This window comes from Nyctibius grandis, chromosome 7 (assembly GCF_013368605.1).
Source record: "Nyctibius grandis isolate bNycGra1 chromosome 7, bNycGra1.pri, whole genome shotgun sequence".
NCBI lineage: Eukaryota > Metazoa > Chordata > Aves > Nyctibiiformes > Nyctibiidae > Nyctibius > Nyctibius grandis.
In genome coordinates, this window is record NC_090664.1 from 48142263 (window position 1) to 48156771 (window position 14509).

The 14509-nt window shown below is 41.9% G+C and overlaps 1 protein-coding gene across 5 annotated transcripts in view; it reads left to right on the forward strand.

The window, feature by feature from the left end:
• DIP2C (disco interacting protein 2 homolog C) overlaps window positions 1-14509 on the forward strand; it is a 334890-nt gene that overhangs the window by 239373 nt on the left and 81008 nt on the right. For all 5 annotated transcript variants that reach the window (XM_068404523.1, XM_068404525.1, XM_068404524.1 and 2 more), the window contains 6 exons: window positions 9275-9398; window positions 10032-10141; window positions 11484-11586; window positions 11926-11990; window positions 13483-13576; window positions 13694-13813. In XM_068404523.1, the coding sequence (XP_068260624.1) occupies window positions 9275-9398; window positions 10032-10141; window positions 11484-11586; window positions 11926-11990; window positions 13483-13576; window positions 13694-13813 (616 nt within the window). The remainder of the gene's footprint in view (window positions 1-9274; window positions 9399-10031; window positions 10142-11483; window positions 11587-11925; window positions 11991-13482; window positions 13577-13693; window positions 13814-14509) is intronic.

The window sequence follows — 14509 nt, forward strand, 5'->3', positions numbered from 1 at the left end:
GTGACTCCACCACCTCCCTGGGCAGCCCATTCCAATGTCTAATAATCCTTTATGAAAAGAAATTCTTCCTAATGTCCCACCTGAACCTCCCCTGGCGAAGCTTGAGGCTGTGTCCTCTTGTCGTATCGCTAGTTGCCTGGGAGAAGAGGCCAACTCCCACTTCACTACAACCTCCCTTCAGGTAGTTGTAGACTGCAATAAGGTCACCTCTGAGCCTCCTCTTCTCCAGGCTAAACACCCCCAGCTCCCTCAGCCGTTCCTTGTAGGTCAGACCCTCCAGACCCTTCACCAGCTCGGTCGCCCTCCTCTGGACTCGCTCCAACACCTCAACACCTTTCTTGAAGTGCAGGGCCCAGAACTGGACACAGTACTCAAGGTGCGGCCTCACCAGTGCTGAGTAGAGAGGGACGATCACTTCCCTAGACCGGCTGGCTACACTATTCCTAATAGAGGCCAGCATGCCATTGGCCTTCTTGGCCACCTGGGCACACTGCTGGCTCATGTTTAGCCGGCTGTCTATCAGCACCCCCAGGTCTCTTTCCGCCGGGCCACTTTCTAACCACTCTTCCCCCAGCCTGTAGCGCTGCATGGGGTTGTTGTGGCCAAAGTGTAAGACCCGGCACTTGTTCTTGTTGAACCTCATGCCGTTGGTCTCGGCCCATCTATCTAACCTGTCCAAATCCCTCTGTAGAGCCTTCCTACCCTCCAGCAGATCGACACTCCCACCCAGCTTAGTGTCATCTGCAAATTTGCTGAGGGTGCACTCAATCCTTACATCTAGATCATCTATAAAGATATTGAACAGCACTGGCCCCAGAACTGAGCCCTGGGGAACACCGCTAGTGACCGGCCGCCAGTTGGACTTTGCCCCATTCACCACCACTCTCTGGGCTCGGCCATCCAGCCAGTTTTTAACCCATTTAAGAGTCCACCCATCCAAGCCCCGGGCAGCCAGTTTGTCTAGGAGGATGCTGTGGGAGACAGTGTCGAATGCCTTACTGAAGGCTAGATAGACTACATCCACAGCCCTGCCCTCATCTACTAAGCGGGTCACTTTGTCATAGAAGGAGACCAAGTTGGTCAAGCAGGACCTGCCTTTCATGAATCCATGTTGGCTGGCCCCGATGCCCCGATTGTCCTGCATGTGCCGTGTAATGGCACTCAGGATGATCTGTTCCATCACCTTGCCTGGCACCGAGGTCAGGCTGACAGGCCTATAGTTCCCTGGATCATCCTTCCGGCCCTTCTTGTAGATGGGCATTACATTTGCTAATTTCCAGTCAGCTGGAACTTCTCCAGTTAACCAGGACTGCCGACAGATAATCGAGAGTGGTTTGGCAAGTTCATTTGCCAGTTCCTTCATTACTCTGGGGTGAATCCCATCCGGGCCCATAGCCTTGTGGGTGTCCAACTGGCACAGCAGGTCACTAACCATCTCCTCCTGGATTACGGGAGGCTCACACAGCCCCCCGTCCCTAACTTCAGGCTCTGGGGGCCGAGTCTCCTGAGGACAACCTGTCTTGACATTAAAGACCAAGGCAAAGAAGGCATTGAGCACCTCTGCCTTTTCCTCATCCCCTGACACTACACTACCCTCCTCATTCAGCAAGTGGTGGAGGCTCTCCTTGACCCTTCTTTTGCTGTTGATGTATTTGTAAAAGCTTTTTATGTTATCTTTGACTGTAGCAGCCAAATCAAGCTCTAATTGAGCTTTGGCCCTTCTAATCTTCTCCCTACACGACCTGGCCACGTCCCTATAGACCTCCCAAGTTACCCAACCCTTCTTCCAGAGCAAGTAGGCTCTCTTTTTTTCCTTAAGTTCTAGCCTAAGTTCTCTGTTTAACCAGGTCTTTTCCCCGACGGCTTGTCTTCCTACACACCGGGACAGCCTGCTCCTGAATATTTAGCAATTCCCTTTTGAAGCATGTCCAGCCTTCCTGGACTCCTTTGCCCTTCATGACTGACTCCCAAGGGACTCGGTCCACCAGCCTCTTAAACAGGCTAAAGTCAGCCCGCCGGAAATCTAAGGCAGAAGTTCTGCTCTTGCCCCTCCTTACTTCCCCCACTATCGAAAACTCTAACATTTCGTGGTCGCTATTCCCAAGACGGCCACCGACCCTCACATCTCCCACTAGTTCCTTCTCTGTTCTCTATTCTCAGAATGCTTCCTGGTGTTTAGCAAAGACCTGGGAATAGACACTCATGTCAGCATAATTTTGGCTGTTTAGACTTGGGAAATCAGATCTAAAATTAAAAACTGAAATCCCAGGCTTTTTTAATGACATCAAAACTAACTCCTCATTTTAGAAGCAATAGTCAGGGGTTCCATGGTCATTGTAGCAACAGAACAAACAGCATGTTTTATTTCTTCTTCTTTCCCTGCATTAATACCACTGAAATGCCTGTCATTTCACACACAAACACAAAATTTTTTTTTTGTAACTAATCCTCATCTCTTGGACTATGGGCTATGTTCTTTCACAGTAATGTGTCTCTCTCCAGATATCTTTATGTTTCCCAAATATTAGCAAATAGTATGTTCTATACAACATCTCTTCCTTCAGAGATGCCACTTTTGTTAATCTTATCTGAAGCTGGAGTATTACAAATTGTTTCATTGTATGTGTGATATGATGTGAATTGCAAACTATATATATCATAGAAAGTGCCATCAAAGTAGATGATATGGGATTTTCAACATGTCAAGTTCCAATTCAAATAGCGATTTATTATCTCCTTTATGAAAAGATTTAAAAATATGTTTTTGATTTCTTTTTCTTTAGATTTTTTAGGTTAATGTTTTTTTCCATTTGATGGCTCCATGAAAATTATTATTATTCTGCTCTGATACAGTCAGGGGAGCTAATCAGTTTTAATCTTAAAAGAACATTTTTGTCCTCCAAGCACATTCGTAGTTATGCTCAATCACATGCTGTGAACATAGGAACAAAGCAATCCCACATAGATCTTTATGGCCTCCTTATCATAGGCAGTGAGTTTTGTAGCAAGGTATGACATGAAAACATGTAAAATCCTGTTTCTCAGTCAAAACAGCATTTTGTGGCCTGTTAGATTTAATGCTGTGTGTGCTTCCAGCAGGCATTTCTGTGCCCTTCCAGACACTGTCTCAGACAGTGTGATTGGAATAATGTGCCTGTGTATTGTCATAGGAAATCTGGAGATATCCACGCCAGGACACTTGGGGTTTTTTTAAAGGATGCTTCATACAGGGTAAAAACTGTTTTTCAGGAGCTCTTTTTATTAAATCCTGTAAAGTTAGGTTATTAAAGTTTTAACAGTAGCCAGAGAGATGTCTCTCTTTAAAAACAGTGAAATTGTCCCAGTCTTGTATTCCCTTTGAAGGCAGAATTGTATTCCAAAGGAAATACACCTTCACGCCTTTCCTAGTGTTTCAGGGCCTGAGATAAAATGAGCTTTGTTTCCTCTGACCTTTAGTCATCATTGGGCTGTAGTGTGCCAGAAACACTGGAGCTCTACATACTTCTATGCATCTTTTGACAATGCATCTCCTTCTCCACTGGATTTAAAATATGCATAAAATGTTATACATTTTGGTTTCGGTAACATGATCTTCCAGTCCCTCCAAAGAACACAAGTGCCCTCAACCCCACGTGAGCGGCTGGTGCACACCACTGGACCCCTGTAAGCCCTGTGCCCATCCTTGCCTCTTCACACACTTCGGCAGCTGGGCACTGAGCAGAGGTCTTCGCTCAGTTGGCCACAGTGAATCTCAGATCCTTTAAAGTCTACGTTTTCTTTTTATGTTTTTGAGTTTAGGAAATGGTGGTTTCCTAGAGAGCGTATCACATTTCATGCAGTGTCCCCTGCCAAAAATAACCGTTGCCTTGCTTTCATTAAGACTTTTGGGCATTAAGACTGCTCATAGTTGCAGATTTCACATGCAAATTGCAGCCAGATACTAAAGGTCTGTATGAGGAGGCAGATGATTTCTTCATCTTAAAGCTGGTTACAAAGATTGCATCTGCTTTGTGTTTAATTTTTTATTAAGGTCTTTGATATTTGTGTCTTAAAAATAGAGGTTTTTCTTGATGCCTTTTCACTTTTGGTTCAAAAGTGGTGATGCTTGCCCTTATGTCCTATTTGTTCTTTACCAGCAAATTTTTGTTAGGGTAGGGGCAAACAGAGCTCAAATAAGCATTGTAGCAGAAAATTAGTTCAGTCTGTGATGCTTCCCCACATAGTTCTCATTTTGAAAGCAGTCTGGGATTTGCAAGTGGACAGGAGTAACCTTTATCAGGCCAACCTTTGCACAGGCTGTCTCTTCCTTCCTTCCGTATTAGATAAGGACATGCACTTTCACTCACGGAGAAGGGATCATAATTGTTTTCCTTCACACAGGTACTTTCACAAAGCATTATAGAAATGACATTAACAGCATGCTGAAATGCAGCCATACGTGGGATTTTTTTTATCGTGACAATGAATTATCACTCTCTGCAGCAGGAAGAAGACAATTTGCCTCCAGGTACTGGTGAAAACCTTTAGGGAAGCTTTAATAAAAGTCTTTAGAGAACCCTGAATGGCTACCTACAGCAGAGAGGATTTCCGGCTCGCTTCATCGGAAAGATTGATCTCTCTAGGTGTGTGCAGACATAGTCTAAAGCTATGCAGACCTCATTTTTTATACCTCAGCCAGTGCTGTGCCTTCAAGAAATGTAAAATTATACTTCCAAAGTCAGCAATTGGTCTCAAACCTCATGCTACAATACCTCAGCTCTATCTTTTGCCTTCCACCTGCATTACGTGTCATTTCCAACTGTGAATTGTGGAGGATTTGACAATGAGCATCGCTGGCAAATCTCCCCGTCTGTGGTTGGGACTGCGCTGGTTGAGTCACTTCACCTGGTCTCGACTTGCTCCCTGAGGTTCTTTCTACCCCCACAAAATTCAGCAAAATAAAGTGTTTGTGGCAAGTGGGGGGGTTGCCAAAGTCACAGATTAACATAAATTACCAAAATAGCAAACGACACTGCTGACAAAACAGTGTGTCCTGAAAATCAATTCCCTTTACAGGCAGGAGAGTGATTTTATTTAAGGGAGGAGGATGATTTTTTTGGGGCGGGGAGGGGGAGGGGGGCAGCAGATTATTTGGTTTCTTTTTTTTCTACTTACAAAGCAGTTTTCAGCATTGCAGACATTCATTTTACATTACTCAAAACAGATGCTGATAGCTTGTCTCTGAAATCTGAAATAATCAATGCCTTTAAAGTCAATTTTCTTTTTCCTGGCCCACATGGAAGCTTTGACTGCTTCATGCAAATGACTGCATTTTCATCTCAAACTTCATTTTTCAAACTTAGAAGTTTTACCCAAGGTCCTCACTGCTCTGGGCCTGTCATGCTGAGGTTTGAGGAACAGCAAAGACTACCGTGTTTATGTACTTGAGTGTGTAGGTAAGGTTGCGGTGTGTCTCTGGGATGTATAAGGCTCTCGGCTTGAGATGGTTTCAGATCTTCCACCTCCTGGCTGTCAGTCTGGTAGCTCAACACCACTTGAGTAGTTAGAAAGAATTGCCTCTGTGGGGCAGCAGGTATCACACGGGCACCAGCATGGGGCAAGGGATGTTGACCCCTTCTTCATGTCTCTGTTCTCTGTGGTACTTTTTGCTTCTAAGTCAGGATGAAGCCACCAGAAGCAGGCAGGAGGTGGTGATAACTAGTTAGGAGGTGTGAGACTGAGACTGAAAGTGGGAATGATGGACACAGACTAGCAGACTGCCAGAAAGCTTCATTGTGTTTGTGCTCTAAGATCCTCAACTAGAGCTCCTGTGGCCATTGAGAAAACTGTCTGTCACAGTACCTCTACTTCAGCGTCTTGATTTGCTTTTTTCTTGGAAGGCAGGATTTGATATGGACACAAGGGCATGGCGTAGGACTTGAAAGTCTGTAAAACACACTGGCTATTGTCCACACATGGTGAAATTTTTTCTAATCTCCTGTGGTAGTGTTGCGTCACGTAATTGTTTAGCCGTGTTGTCCTTTCAAATGAAAGAATTAACTGTACAGAAAAGAATGGGTGAAGATTTTAATGTTATTTGAGATGGGGTTGGCCTGATGTAAAACAGTCTGTTATTAGAAACTGTGACGTGTGAGTAGAATGTATTAAGTAATCTAAACATGATTCTCTCTGGTTGTGCGTGAACTACTACAAATGAGTGAATAATATTTATGTGGACATGCTCTAAACCCGTTGATATGGCACTAAGTGGAAGCATAGTCATTCTTTCTTGTGTTACCTAAAAAACTCAAGCTGTTAGTACAAGTTTCATTTTCCTGTTGTTTTGCTATGAGAAGAGCTTGACAGATCATTTCTTAACTGATGCATCCCCCAGGGCCATGATACGCTGATGCTCTAAGGTCCACACTTTCTACTGGTTTACATATGTTAGATTTCTTAATGGAATTTATTAGGTTAGTTCCTGCTTATGAACTCCTGCATTAAATGGAATTTGATTGCTTGAGAATCGGGATTTTCTTGGTACAGTGGTGAAACAGTTTGCTAGTAGTCTTTTATAGGGCATACAGTTACAACAACATTTTATTTTTAATTTGAAATTGAGAGCGATGCAGTTGCTGCATCCAGTTGTGAAATTTATATGCAATGGGTTTTTTTAACTGGTAGTTAGAAATTCTTACATACACACTGGTAACCACTTTTTAGATTGAATTTAGTGGGAAATTTTGGGTAGTAGTAGTATGGATCTGATATTTTAAGAAACTGGTGACCTCCCTTTATACATGATAGAGAAGCAGGTCTCAGAGGCTGTGTCTTGCCCAAGGAGTGATGTTCTGCATGGAGCACTCCAGCCCTCATCTTCCTGCCATTCCTTCTGAGGGACCTCCAAGGCGAGCCATCTCTGCTGCGCTGTTCAGGCACCCATGTTTCCCTCCATTGAGCAAACTCCAAGAGTGGAGATGCCAGGTCTCATCCTAAAGTGGAACCAGGATCCAGTCTGGCTAAGCACTTGTCCCAGGGGTTTGACAACATAGATGTGGACCAGCTAACACAAGAGTCAGTGAGGACAGTAATGCTTGACAAAGCCCTTTTTGTCCTGGAAGCCCCCCTGGTGCAGGTAAGGTGGGGTCAACAACATGCTCCCCAAAATGTTGTTTATGGATACAGCAGTATTATTTTCTGTTGTTCAAAGGGTACTCTCCTTTTCTAGTTTTTTATTGGAAAAGATGATGCACAAGCTTAATTTTAAGTAGCCTTCCTGAAAAAGTACCTTGTCAGTTTTTCCTGGTTTTATATGCATTCTGGTTATAGTAAGCAAAAGCAAATGCAGTAATTCTGGGTGGAAGGAGTTACATAGCGTAGTTTTGACAGATCAGTTTATTGTCCCACATTGTTTGCTCAGCTATCAAAGTTCTGATAATTGGTGCCATATACATGTTTTGAGGTAGTATGGAAAACAAGTAAGCTTTTGTTTTTCCTCTGATCCTGTTGCTTCCACATTTTAGATGGCATTATTTAACTACATAAAAATTGCATTAAAAATTAGTAAGATATCCTTTGGGGCTTTCTTTCAATCATACAGTTTTCCTTTGAATAAATCAATAGATTAAGGTAACTGTTCTGTATTTCTGGTTGCTTCCATGGTTAAGTGTGCTTTATGGTTGATTTGAAAGATACTTTAATTTGATCTTTTAAGACTCTGTAGGCTGTTTTCTGTAGAATCATTCTGCAAAGAAAGGGTTAACACTTCTATGTGTATTTACATCTAGGGCTTTGCTCTGTTGAAGAGCCTAGTGGATAGATGTAAACTTCATAAAGAATCATAACAAGACACTATACATAAAGCAGACATAATGCTGTAAAAGCACAGCATCTCTTAAAGAACAGCCGTGGCCTAGGCTTTGAAATCATTACATGACTTTTTAGCCTCACTGCCTATATCCCTTTGATGAAAGTAAGATGTAATGTGCTTTCTTTAATGGGCACTTGACTATCTATAGTGCTCCTGAAATGTGTCTGTAACTACTCAATGAAATGGTTATTGACAAGTCAGGTTAGATCAGCATAAATAGTGATACTGTCACCACTGTATGCCCATCGTAACGTCTTAAGGGTTGAAAGCTTTCTCCAGGTGGAAGCGTCTATAACCTGTATTATTTCCAAGAATCATCACAGAATCACAGAATGGTTGAGGTTGGCAGAGACCTCTGAAGGTCATCTGGTCCAGCTCCCCTGCTCAAGCAGGGCCACCTAGAGCAGGTTGCCCAGGCCTATGCCCAGGTGGCTTTTGAATATCTCCAAAGTTGGAGACTCCACAGCCTCTCTGGGCAACCTGTGCCAGTCACCTTCACAGTAAAAACATGTTCCCTGATGTTCAGAGAGAACCTCCTCTGTTTCAGTTTGTGCCCATTGCCTCTAGTCCTGTCACTGGGCACCACTGGAAAGAGTCTGGCTCGGTCTTCTTTACACTGTCCCTTCAGATGATTGTACGCATTGATGAGATCCCCCCTAAGCCTGCTCTTCTCGAGGCTGAGCAGTCCCAGCTCTCTCAGTCTTTCCTTGTAGGAGACATCCTTCAGTCCCTTAATTATCATAGTGGCCCTTCGCTGGACTCTCTCCAGTAGCTCCATATCTTATACTTGGAAGCCCAGAACTGGACCCAGCACTTGCGATGTGCCTTACTAGTGCTGAGTAGAGGTGAAGGAACACATCCCTCAGCCTGCTGGCAATGCTTTGCCTAACACAGTCCAGGCATTTGCCTTCTTTGTGCAAGGGCACGTTGCTGGCTCACATTCAACTTGGTGTTCGCCAGGACCCCCAGGTCCTTTACTGCAAAGCTGCTTTCCAGCCAGTCATCCCCCAGCCCGTGCTGGTGCAGAGTTGTTCCTCCTCCAGTGCAGGACTTTGCATTTGCCTGTGTTGAACTTTGTGAGGTTCCTGTCAGCACATTTCTGCAGAGGTCCCTCCGGATGGCACAACCCTCTGGTGTACCAGCCACTCTTCGCAGACACCCGTTGTCATTTATGAAGAGATATGAGAGCAAGCACCATGTGATGGCTTCAGTTGTCTTTATGATTTATGTTGTTACAGACAAGAAGATGTCTAGGTTCTGGAATTCCTTTGTCAATGTACAAATGAGTTTTGCTAATCAGCTAAGTTGCTTAAAGGAAAGAGACTGTTTTCCTCTCAAGATAATGTGCCAAAGGACAATAACGTTTTCAGCCTGTAATCACTTCTAATCAATTCTGTGTATTGCTTTTATTTTGTTATCTCTTAGGATGCAGGAAGCCAGCAAATAGGCTTTTTGCTTGGAAGCTGTGGAGTTACTGTGGCCTTGACTAGTGACGCATGCCATAAAGGACTGCCCAAAAGCCCCACAGGGGAGATACCACAGTTTAAAGGTGAGCTAACCTGTGCTTATCGTCGATACCACGGGTCATTTACTACAATAACAGTCATTGCACTTGTTTAGTTGTAGTGGGCGAGGATCAGGCCTGTGATGAAACACTTGCCAGAGGAGCAGCCGTGGCTGCTGGGACGCGATTGCCCCGGCTATGTGTCGGTGGCTGGTAGAGATCGCTGCTCCCGCCTCATGGCTGCCAAGCAGTACAAGCACTCCTGATCTGGCTCTCCACTGGCTCAGCCAGGCTGCTGAGATCCTCTGTTGCCACAACTGAAATTAAACCAACAGACATAGGACTGTAGTATATCAGAAGCATTCGTACAATTCAGTCCCATAGCTAAGTGGTAGGGACAGTAACCTCTGACAGGAGAGTGGTCATAAACTATTTGAGTCAATAACAGCTTAAACTGCCCAGCCATTTCTTCAGGGATTGTCTGAGAGGGCCATGATAGCCATGTTAAGGAAGCAGTTCTGGAAAATCTTCTTTCCCATGTTACACTGAGGTTTAAAAGAAGCAATGTTTGGGTAATGGTGACACCATATTTGGGCAGAAAAACTCTGGCAGAGAAGAGTTTCGTCTTGTCTTACCCGGCAGAAACTCGACAAAAGCTGACTTTTCTTTGTACCTCAGGCTGGCCAAAGCTGCTGTGGTTTGTCACAGAATCTAAACACCTCTCCAAGCCACCTCGTGACTGGTTCCCACACATCAAGGATGCAAACAATGACACAGCTTACATTGAGGTGAGTTAATGAAGATGCATCTTCTCCTCGAATCATTGCGTATGGCACTTCTGCATTGGGTAAACATCATTATTCATTCACCAGTCACAGAAGCAAAGAACATCCTGTTTTAGCCTGTTAATAAGTAATATTTTCTAATAAATTATACTGGATATTGATTTCAGAAAAGTTAATGAAATGTTAAATTGCATTTTGGGGGTTTCTAACGTTAATGTTTTTATATCATCTGTGTGGCTGCCACAATATTATATTAAACTTGCCTTGACCAATCTCAGTCTCATTCACAGAGTGGGCTTGCCCACTAGCCTTGAGACAGCAAGTTTCACAGTGAAGCTTCAGTTCTCATATCGCAACCTTCAGACCCTTTGAAAGAGGAGAAACTTGTTCAAATGCTTGCCTGTCACTTACTGCTTTGTGAGTCACACTCCCCAAAAGACCATCATCAGGAAGGGAAAATTAGCGATGCTGTTAAGTTTAGCTTTTCTCTTTTCTTTTTTTTCCATTCTTTTTTCCCACTTCTGCATAAACTCGAATGCCTTGAATTCAGTGATGTTAGTATTGAATTTCAATGATTATTCAAAGGGAAAAAGTCCAGGTGAATGGAGCAAAGGTATTTCCTATCTTCACACAGTCAGAACTAGACTAGAGAAGCAGAGATGCCTCCATTTTCAATTTTGCTGATTATCTTCATCATGGAGAAAGATAAATGTTTCATTTACTTTAATTGCCACTGATAGTTTTCAGACTCTTGCATAAAGTTGCAAAAATTACTGCAATCATCAGCAATGATCTCCCACCTCTTTTTTATGCTGCTTTCTCATGACTTTTTCATATTCTTCTGATCAAAGAGCTTGTGTCTTTCAGACTGTATGCGTATAGATTATTGTAACAGCACCCAGCAAGGATTCTGCGGTCAGCTCTTACCCATGCCTTACAAGACACAGAAGGGAGAAGCTCATGTTTATTGGTTGGCCTGTAAAATCTAACATGAACAGTGAGCAGACTGAACTAGGTTATTCTCTGCTAAATCTAGCCAGTCATTTAGTCATTAACATGATCAGAACTGTTAGAATTATTTTTCCATAATGCCTGTATTCAAACAGGAGATGGATCTCTGATATCAAGCCTGGAAAGCTTCAGTCAAAAAGAGAAAGCCTTTCCAAAAAAGTGTCTTTTAACCAAAAAATTCCTCCCAGACTCCTCAGTACTGCTGCCTTCTTAAAATAGAGTCATTATATGTGTCCATCATTCACCTACATAGGAAACACTTTAAACATAGCTATTAAATAGTGGAAATAGGGCAACTATTGCACATTGACTTTCCTTGCTTATTTCTTTTTAGTACAAAACATGTAAAGATGGAAGTGTGCTTGGAGTGACTGTGACAAGGATTGCACTGCTGACACACTGCCAAGCTCTGACCCAGGCATGTGGATACACAGAAGGTATGGAGTACACTTCCCTTGCTTCATCCTTAAAATCAAGTGTGAATTGTAATTTGTTTCTCATCAGGCTCCTGTCTTACCTGTGCCAAAGGCTGTTAGATTTAAAAACTTGATTTTTTTTTCGTTGGTTTTAGAAAATATGTACACATTTAAAATATCTTTGTAAGAGGTACAAATAATGTCCTAGCCAATACAAATCCTGCAGTGGAGACTTACTATGAAAGTTAAGCTTTGAGGTCATCAATCACGTTATACTGAAGCTTCCTTCCTTTGAGTGGGTTCGCCTTGGGTCAGTGCCATGTTCTGAAAAATAAACTCTGTTTTGTTTTTGTTGGACAGCTGAAACAATTGTGAATGTATTAGATTTCAAGAAGGATGTTGGTTTATGGCATGGGATTCTTACAGTAAGTATATTTTTTTATTTTGTGTGAGTATTTGAAAATAAGCTAATCTAATATGCTTGCATTAAAGCATTTCAGATACTTTAAATTGCATAAATTCTCTGCTTGCTGTTTGAATGTCTTCCTCGATTGACGTGGGAGGCAATTGACATATTTTTAAGGATTGCTTCTAAAGGTACTGCTGCAATCAATGACTGACAAAATACTTACTATTAACTGATCATTTTAAGAACAGATATCAAGTTTTGAAGGGTCACTGTTGGGGGTCCCAGGATGTACAGGCCCTACATGCTATGATTCCCAGGGATCTTGATGTGCTTTTCCCATGCAGTGTTATGCTGTTCTTAATGTCAAAGGGCAGTAATAACACTTCTGAAGCAGAAAGGATCTATTAGGCTTAACGCCCATAAGTATCTCATGTTAAAGGACCATCTTTATCACTGAAGTTGAAAGCAAGCATCTAATAGAGCTTTTCTGTGCCTTCCTTTGCTATCAGTCTTGGTATGAACTTCATTTTTTTCATGACTTGCCTGTAAGTGCTTTTCCTGTACCTGCACTTGTGCCAGACTGAAAGGAGAACTATCTTTTGCAGTTCTACAAGTGTTTAGATGACTGATCCACTGTGACACTTAACCTTTCTTAAGCCTAGGTTTTCCAATACAAATACTGTATTAACCTGAGCTGCTATGAGCAGAGGTGTGTTACCCTCAGAAGACATTTCTAAATGGTAACAGAAGTAAAGCAGCAGCTCTTTTACGGGCTGTTTGTTTAGTACTAACACTGAGAAATCAGTAAAGCAATTGACTGCCTCAGACTGGGAGGGTGAGTTTTGGATCTGTCATTGGTTTCACTCAGCTGCTTTTTCTAAACTTCTGCAGCTTTTCATGACTTTGTTGAAACTACTGGAATTAGCCCACCTGGAGAAGGACTAAGAACTCCTTCATTTATTTTCTGTTAAAATAAATTGATCTCTGCTTAATGTGTGACTCCCAATTTCTCTGTCAACTGTCTTTTAAATAATTTTTGCCCCACTACTGTTACTAGTTTTCCAGTCCCCACAGGGATAGATTTCTTTAGACAGATATGTTGCTGATGCTTGTCCTTTTCAGTAAAGAGTCTTCATACACACTGAAGTTCAGCAGGCTTAGGGATAATATTAACCTACATAGCAAACCTGTGGACATTGTTCATCCAATGTCCTTTTATTTTTTCTGTTTAAAGTGAATCGCTTCGAGTATAAATATAAAGAAAATATGTTTCATTTTTTTCAGTACTGCTTCAAAGTTATGATCTGATTAGTCTGAATCCTTAGTCCTTAATTAAGGCATTAGAAAATGGGGGTCTGTTTCATCTTAATGTAGATAAATAAAGATAAATGCCAGCATTGACAATAAAACAAGCATAGAGTGATTTGCATAGATGGCCCTGCCCATGACACAATATAAATAATTACCACGATTGTTGTATAAAACCCATTTGTCTTATTTGATTTCAGAGTGTCATGAACATGATGCATGTTATAAGTATTCCATACTCCTTAATGAAAGTGAATCCACTGTCATGGATACAAAAAGTCTGTCAATACAAAGGTAAGGAACAAGAATATACAAAAGCATGCTTGATAGTCAGAATCAAAAGTACAAATGGATAATATAGCTGTATAGCTTCTGTATGGTGTATTAGTAATCTTCCCATTCTTATTGCAGCAAAAGTTGCCTGTGTAAAATCCAGAGACATGCACTGGGCATTGGTGGCACATCGAGATCAGAGGGATATCAACCTGTCCTCGCTGCGTATGCTAATAGTGGCTGATGGTGCAAACCCATGTAAGCTATGCTTCTGCAGGCCGATAGAGAATAGGAAGTGTTTTCTGTCTTGCATTTAAGGCTTCAATCTTCAGTCATCTTAGCTAAAATATTTACAAAGTATAGGGTTTGTCTACTGCAAAGTTTATAATATTTATGGAAACTTAAAATTTTTGATTTTTTTAAAATATATTTTTCTTTATCTAGTCCTGAAGCAAACTTGATATTCCACATAACGTAAGTTGCAGCAAATCCAGTTTTGTTTAACATGACAGTCATGTATAAAGATGGAAGTATATAACCTTAAGTTGCAGAAAGGATCAGAATATTTCTTCTGAATGATGGCTCTCAGGCGCAGAAGTAACTGAGAATACTTACACTACTCTAGAGAACCACATCTGTATCACTTCATGACAATTAATAGCATGAACCATTCTATGATTCTATGAACTGTTTCTCTATGTTCTTTAGGATACCAGTGCAGAGGTGTTCTGCTTGCTTGTAGTAGTTGGCTTTGAGTTTCTGAGTTAAATCTTCAATTTGCCTCATCCTAAAAAGAAAACTCTAATGAAATTCATATTGTAAATCTAGCAGCAATGGCTTTTCTACGTAAGCATAGTGAAAGGACTTTATGCTGAAAAATTAGTCTTTATTCTCTGTATGCATACACCAACTGTATATACATGTATATAGTTGTAGCAGCTATGACTTCTTTCC